This window comes from Buceros rhinoceros, unplaced genomic scaffold (assembly GCF_000710305.1).
Source record: "Buceros rhinoceros silvestris isolate BGI_N320 unplaced genomic scaffold, ASM71030v1 scaffold17073, whole genome shotgun sequence".
Lineage (NCBI taxonomy): Eukaryota > Metazoa > Chordata > Aves > Bucerotiformes > Bucerotidae > Buceros > Buceros rhinoceros.
In genome coordinates, this window is record NW_010402061.1 from 9,739 (window position 1) to 15,942 (window position 6,204).

Consider the following 6,204-nt stretch of genomic DNA (forward strand, 5'->3'; position numbering starts at 1 on the left):
GGCCCAGCCACTGCAGCCACCTCTGGTGCAGAACCACGCCGTGTGGCTTTTCAGTCACTCGGCTGAGCTCCTGTGCTGCCTGGTTGGAGAAGGAGTTGTCACGTTTGGTGTCGACACACAGAGCAGCCTTGAAGACAGGCTTTGCTTTCCGCAGACAAGCAGAAAGCAGCCAAACGAACAAACAGCCCCAGCAGCAAACCCCCGTGCACAAGGCTCGCGCGTGGAGAGGCACGCTGGCCTTAAAGGACATTCCGAGACGACCCATCAGACAGCCAGCAAAGGGGCTGAAATGGGACGGCTTTGTCCCTGCTTTCTCCCAACTCCAGAGCTTCCCACCAGTGTTCCTCTTCCTGGGGTAACCTGCAGAGTGACCTGAACTCGGTAACGCAGGGACAGAGGCAAACGAGCACAGCATATTCATGGGCAAACCCTCGACTGTCTGTCCACACAACAGCCACAGCTCCCACCGAGCTTTAGCAGAACAGAAAACCAAAAGCAGCAGTGGCTTAGAAAGCAAAGGAAGAAAGCAAATCCTGATCCAGCAACCCCCTTGGCTCCTACCTCACCCAAGTGGTCGTGGTCATGGTTTGTGAGAGAGAGTCTCAAGGGATGATTCACCGAGGACACGTTTCTTAATTTCAGGAGTTATTAAAAGCCCCACATGCCCATCCCCACACTAGGACAGCCAGCACCCCACAGCCCCGCTGCGTGCATCGGCGATGGAGTGAGCCGTGGAGGATGAGGGCTGGGCACGGACACCGTCAGGCCACAGACAAGGAGTATTAGCAGTCACTGCACCGGGGAACTTGTCACGGGGTTTCCCTTGATGATGGCACTGGGTGTGGAAGGAAGAGCAGCCCTGAGTGCTACTGGAAAGCAGCTCTCCTGAAGACTGCCCAGGCCTGAGATCCTCAGCAGGACCCCTCTGCTGTGATCTACGTGCTCATGGTTTTACAGCATGAACACTGAAGCAAGGCAGAGGAAGACCGCGAGGACGGGGCTGGGACGCTGTGCTCTGATCAGCCTCTCTGCTGCTGCTGCTGGAGTTCACCCAAACGGGGAACTGTTTTCCCCTGTGGATGAAAAGATGCTGGTGCTGTTGTCAGCTCTGCTCACCTCATCTCCTCATGGCACGGAGTCTGGCGTTCTTTTCTGCCCAATAACCTAAGCATGGCGTGAGGAGGCAAGGAGCACCGATGCTGTATTTAATTACAGTTTGGACAGGCCTCTCGCCACCCTTCTGATATCCTTAACAGCAGAGAGGCGGCCCTTGTCTGGCCTTGGAACAGCCCCATCTGAGAGCTGACGGATGTGCGTGAGCAGCACCCGGGTGCTGGACCAGCGCCAGCCACAGGCAGAACAGCCCTGGAGCAACCACCCATCTCGTGCACGTGGTGATAATGCCTGCGTTTCACCCTTGGAGCGCTGGGCCAATGCACGCTGAGACCGGCCAAGTGTGCCAGAGGGAAGCACTGCGAACTCTGCTGCTCCATAAGCAAAAGCTACAAGAGAAGCCAATTTCTGCTGAATCCAAAGAAAAAAAAAGGGAGGTGGGGGTGGACAAGTCTTTGGATCCCAGTAGTTTGGAGGGTGGCACCCCATTGTTCTCTTGACTTGGGTCCCTGGGATAGGATTTGTCCTCAAGCACTGGGCAAGGCACTCTGAAAAACATCCCTGTGAATACCCAGTGCAAAGGGACAGGCCTGAGTGTGGGCTACCCCCAGGCGCTCTCTGGGCTTGGCCCAGGGGCTGGACTGAGCCCACCCGTGTGTTCCCCGGCTGGCTCCCTGCCACCGCTGGCTCCCTGCCTGCAGAGCCCCACGGCCACCTCGGACCGAGCAGCGGTGTTCAGCGCTTCTCTGGCTCCATCTACAGCTGCTTTCTCTCGAGGTTTGGAAACCTGCTGCCAACAAGGGGCTGAGGCTTCAAATCACAGGTGTCAAGCATGTGTTCAGGGAGTTTTTGTCACCATGTGCCCCTGAGTTCCAGATATCCTGAGGTCCTGAGAACTGCCCTACCGCAGTGCGGCACTGAGCGCCCCTGGCTGCTGCGTCGAACACAATTTGCTTTGTTCTCTTGACCACATATAGGCGGGTTAAAATTTTAAACTCTTTGGATGAAAGCGGTAAACTCAGAAGCAAATATTAAGTATTGCTTTACACACCAGGGTTACTTTCTGTCCTGCAGAGACCGCTGTTAGTAACTAACATATAACAACTGGACTCTACTCTACGGTAGCATTCAGGAGTCACAGCCATGGCCCTAGAAGACTCCAAGACAAGCAAACAGCCTTAAAAATGTACCCAGATGCTACCCAAGGAAGAATGAAGAGGCTGAAGGAGATGACATGACTCACCCAAGGTCTTGCAATTCAGAGCTAGAAACAGCACACGCACTTCCAGCCTCCCCGCGCGAGGCTCTGATCACCAGCCCACATCACAATCCGTTCCACCTAACACTCCTGCATCCCCTCAGATTCCAGTGCACTGCTCACCGGGCACTGGGAGCATCCCTGGGGACTGGCTGCACGGCTGCAGACAATACAGAATTTTAGCAGTAAAGATTTTCAGCAGTAAAGATTTTCAGTCCTTGATTCTTAATTCTTCTCTCGTGTCTCTGCCGTAAAGCTGACTTCAGGCAAAGGGAAGGTGGTTCTGCCTGTACGGTTCTCTGCGTATGAACACAAACCAGCTGGAAAACACTCATCCTAGAACACACTCCAACTAAGCAGCAGTCAAGCACACCATAGCTGGAGGTGACCTTTGAGACACTCTCTGTGGACAGCCCTGTTCTGACAGCGATGCTGGCACACACGGCCCACCCCTACCCTGCAGGAATGAGGTTCAAACGGCAGCCGGGATGGCATCCCGTTAAACTGGACTGCTACCATTTTAATTAAAACTCTCATGAAGTTCCCCACAAGCATGTCAGTTTGGAAGCGTCGCTTTGAAACCATGCTAGTGTCAGCAAACCTATCAACCAGGAGAAAGAGGATTTGAACTGGAAAGCTGTGGCACCAGCAAGGCACTCCAGAGGAGAGTCTGTCTCCAGAGGCTGTCCTGACTATGAGGACAGGCAGAGCACAGCGAAGCACAAGAAACCGCCAATACTTGCTTGACTGTGATGTGAGGGTCCAGCTGGTACAGGGCTCACCTGGAGGGAGTTCAGCACGATGAAGACATAGGCACAAACGATGCTGAGGTGGACAAGGACCCCACACGCCCAGGTCAGCCCCAGCACAGGCAGCAGCACCAGGACGGGCTTGGCTGTGGCCCTGTCAGGAAGAAGAGCTTGGAGTTACCTCGACGCATTTCCAAGCTGAAACACTGTGCACTGGCACCTCCCTCCCAGCCGCCAGCTCTCCATGGGTGTCCCTGTCGTGCCCTGCCCCTGAGCCCAGCGTGTCCTGACAAAGCACCCCCAGCCTGCCAACCGTCCTTCCTGGCTCTGCAGACCCTGCCCAGGGTCTTGCCATGATCTGCCTGGGGCATCTGCACTAGGTTACAGAGCTCAGGGGTGGATCTGTCCTGAAAAGAGCTCCACAGGTTTAGGAGCACCCTGGCCTGCATCTTGCAGTTCAGGAGAAACTTTCCTTGTCTCCATGCTGGAGACAGCTCTCCTCCCCCAGCAAGTGCTTCTCAGATAATGTGTCCACCAAGAGGCACCCGAGATGGTAGCTGTGGAATGAATTCCTGTGCAAACAAAATTAGTTAAGAGGGGAAAAAACCAAACATTTCACCCCCCAGCCCCCAGTATGCCAGCTCTGCACTTTATTTATCACTGAGAGTCAGCAAGAAGGGAGCTCTTTGGCGTCATTAGCCATGAGAAAACAGCTATTTCCCCCCCAATTTCTGCTACAAGGAGGGCTTCTGTATTTGTTTAATTAGCATATGGATGTCACCCTGCCCTCCAGCTATGCCCTATCTTCATGCTTCTGTAAATTTGGGCAAATTTATTTATGATAGAGGGGAACAATGCATGTCTAGCAGGGGTATCTGGCGCCAGCTAACAACAATAAAGATTCGCAGAGGGTGATAAAGTAATGACTCGAGCAGCAGTTTTTAGAGGTCTCTCTACATTGCCTGATTAAGAAGTCCACACCGCCTCTCCTTCCCCATGTATGTAATCCCCACCGCGTTACTTTTGACCCCAAAATCCCACCAAGTCCCAAAGTCATACAGAAAATGCTTCTGATAATGTCAAAACCCCTGCACCTCTACAGCTGGCACCCTGCTGCAGGCACACACAAGTGCTGAGGACAGCATGGGTGCGAGACAAGTTCGGTTACAACCTCTTCAAACTGCAAAGTTCTGCGAGGCGGAGGGGAGCCGCTTCGGTGGCTCAGAAGTCTATAAAAGTCCATGGGAACTGGGCATTCGATCGGGTCCCTGCCTTCCTCAAAACGCCCACGCTCGCTGTCACCACTGCAGACCACGGGGCTGTGCTCACAGCAGCCATTCCCAGACCCAACCTGCTGTGCCTGGTGATGCCACTGCACCCAGAGCAGCTTTGATTTCAGCAGGTGCTGCCAAGGGCCCCCCATCCCCCAAAATGCTGAGAATTAGGTGTGCAAGCGCAGATGTGGGAGTGCAGCACCGGATTCCCCAGGCTGGAATTGCTGTCTGGGCTTCTCAGTGCCATAGACATTTGAGCAGATGTATGGACATTTAGGTGATGCACCCTTACCCCGGAGGAGAAAATCCCTTCTGCCCCAACCCCCCCAAATCATGGTCTTTCACTTTGCCAAGGCAAAGCCTCTCAGCTTAACAGTAATTCTGCCACTTCATACCCGGAGCAGCCACAGCTGGGAAGACCAGCTCCTCCCCTGCTCACCATAGCTGTATCCCAATCTGGTTCTCCAGGCTGCTGTTGGGTGTCAACATCTTTGATCTCCTGCGAGCACTGGACACAGTCACCATCACCACCCGGCACAGCACAAAGGTGTTCACCTGTCAGAGAAGAGCCCTTGGACCAGTAACCCCCTGTACCCTCAGCTCCAGTGGGCTGAGTCCTTTCTCCTGGGAACTCAATAACTGAGAGCCGGAATTTGGGGAGAAACGTATCCCTCCTGAGACAGCAGTGAATAAAATCATTCATAGAGCTATTGACACAAGTGTGAAATCTATAAAACTTATCTCAAAACTTCTACAGAACATCTTTCCTGCGAAGCGTCTCTTCCAGACCCCTTCCACACTGCACCTTTTTCTGCTACTGTGTTGTCTAATGATACTGATACTACTTAAAATCAGACCTTTGGTTAAGGCAATGTCAGTCAACCTACACATTTACCTACAGTCCTAATTTAACAGCCATACAAGCAGAATTTTCTTCAAACATTTTTTTTCTATCAAAAAGCTGCTTTGGCTGAAGAGATTTATTTGTGTCATGAAAGAACATACAAAGCATCTAAAAAAATTCTCCTGTAAAGCAGCAGGCACAATGAACCCTGCGAGCAAGTACCCTGGCTGCAGAAGTGCTGACACCCCTGACTCTGCAACACCTCCCTAAAACCAGACACCAAGGAATCACACCTTCCCGGCAGGTGCGGGCACTTACGGCCAGGATGAAGAGAACGGGCCCCACAAAGGCCCAGATGACGTTGGTCTGGACGTTCAGCCAGCAGTGGTTGTCTGCCACATACTTGTTAAAGGAAGTCGCAAGGGTCACACCCACGATAACGACTGGAAGGCCTGCAGAAAAAATGTCCAAATTAAACGCCAGGAAAAGCAGAGATGACCCACGGAGGTCAGCTGTGCTCTAGACAATTGCTTCAAACCCCCCTGAGCAGACACGCTCCAGTGTGAGCCCAGCTCAGCCTCCAAAACCCCACGAGCAACATCAATTCACAGCAGCTGAGACCTGCCCCGGCTCCGTGAGACCAGATTTACACGCTGTCAGCATCACTCTCCCAGGTATAAACCATTCCAAGTCCTGAGTCCCGATCAAAGCAATTTACTGCTCAGATTGCTTTTTTAACAAAATGGACAATCAAAGACATAAAGCAATCCAAAATATTTGAACCATTTTCCCAATGACCATCTAGGTGTGTGGTTTGCAACGAGCACTGACTAAAGAGGCACCTCTTTGATATGAAACTCAGCTTATTCAAATGAATTTTATGTCCCTAAAGGGTTCACTCAGAATAAGGCGTGCTTAGTTCCAGACCGTATTTCTATTTTGATCGCTTTTTTTTTTTTTTTTTTA

At 52.3% G+C, this 6,204-nt stretch overlaps 1 protein-coding gene across 1 annotated transcript in view; it reads right to left on the reverse strand.

The window, feature by feature from the left end:
• GPR144 (G protein-coupled receptor 144) overlaps positions 1 to 6,204 on the reverse strand; it is a gene marked incomplete at its 3' end in the record, with an annotated part of 21,524 nt that overhangs the window by 3,259 nt on the left and 12,061 nt on the right. The window contains exons 17-19 of the mRNA XM_010132530.1: positions 5,557 to 5,690; positions 4,834 to 4,949; positions 3,154 to 3,274 (exon numbers count right to left, since the gene is read on the reverse strand). Coding sequence (XP_010130832.1) covers positions 3,154 to 3,274; positions 4,834 to 4,949; positions 5,557 to 5,690 — 371 coding nt within the window. The remainder of the gene's footprint in view (positions 1 to 3,153; positions 3,275 to 4,833; positions 4,950 to 5,556; positions 5,691 to 6,204) is intronic.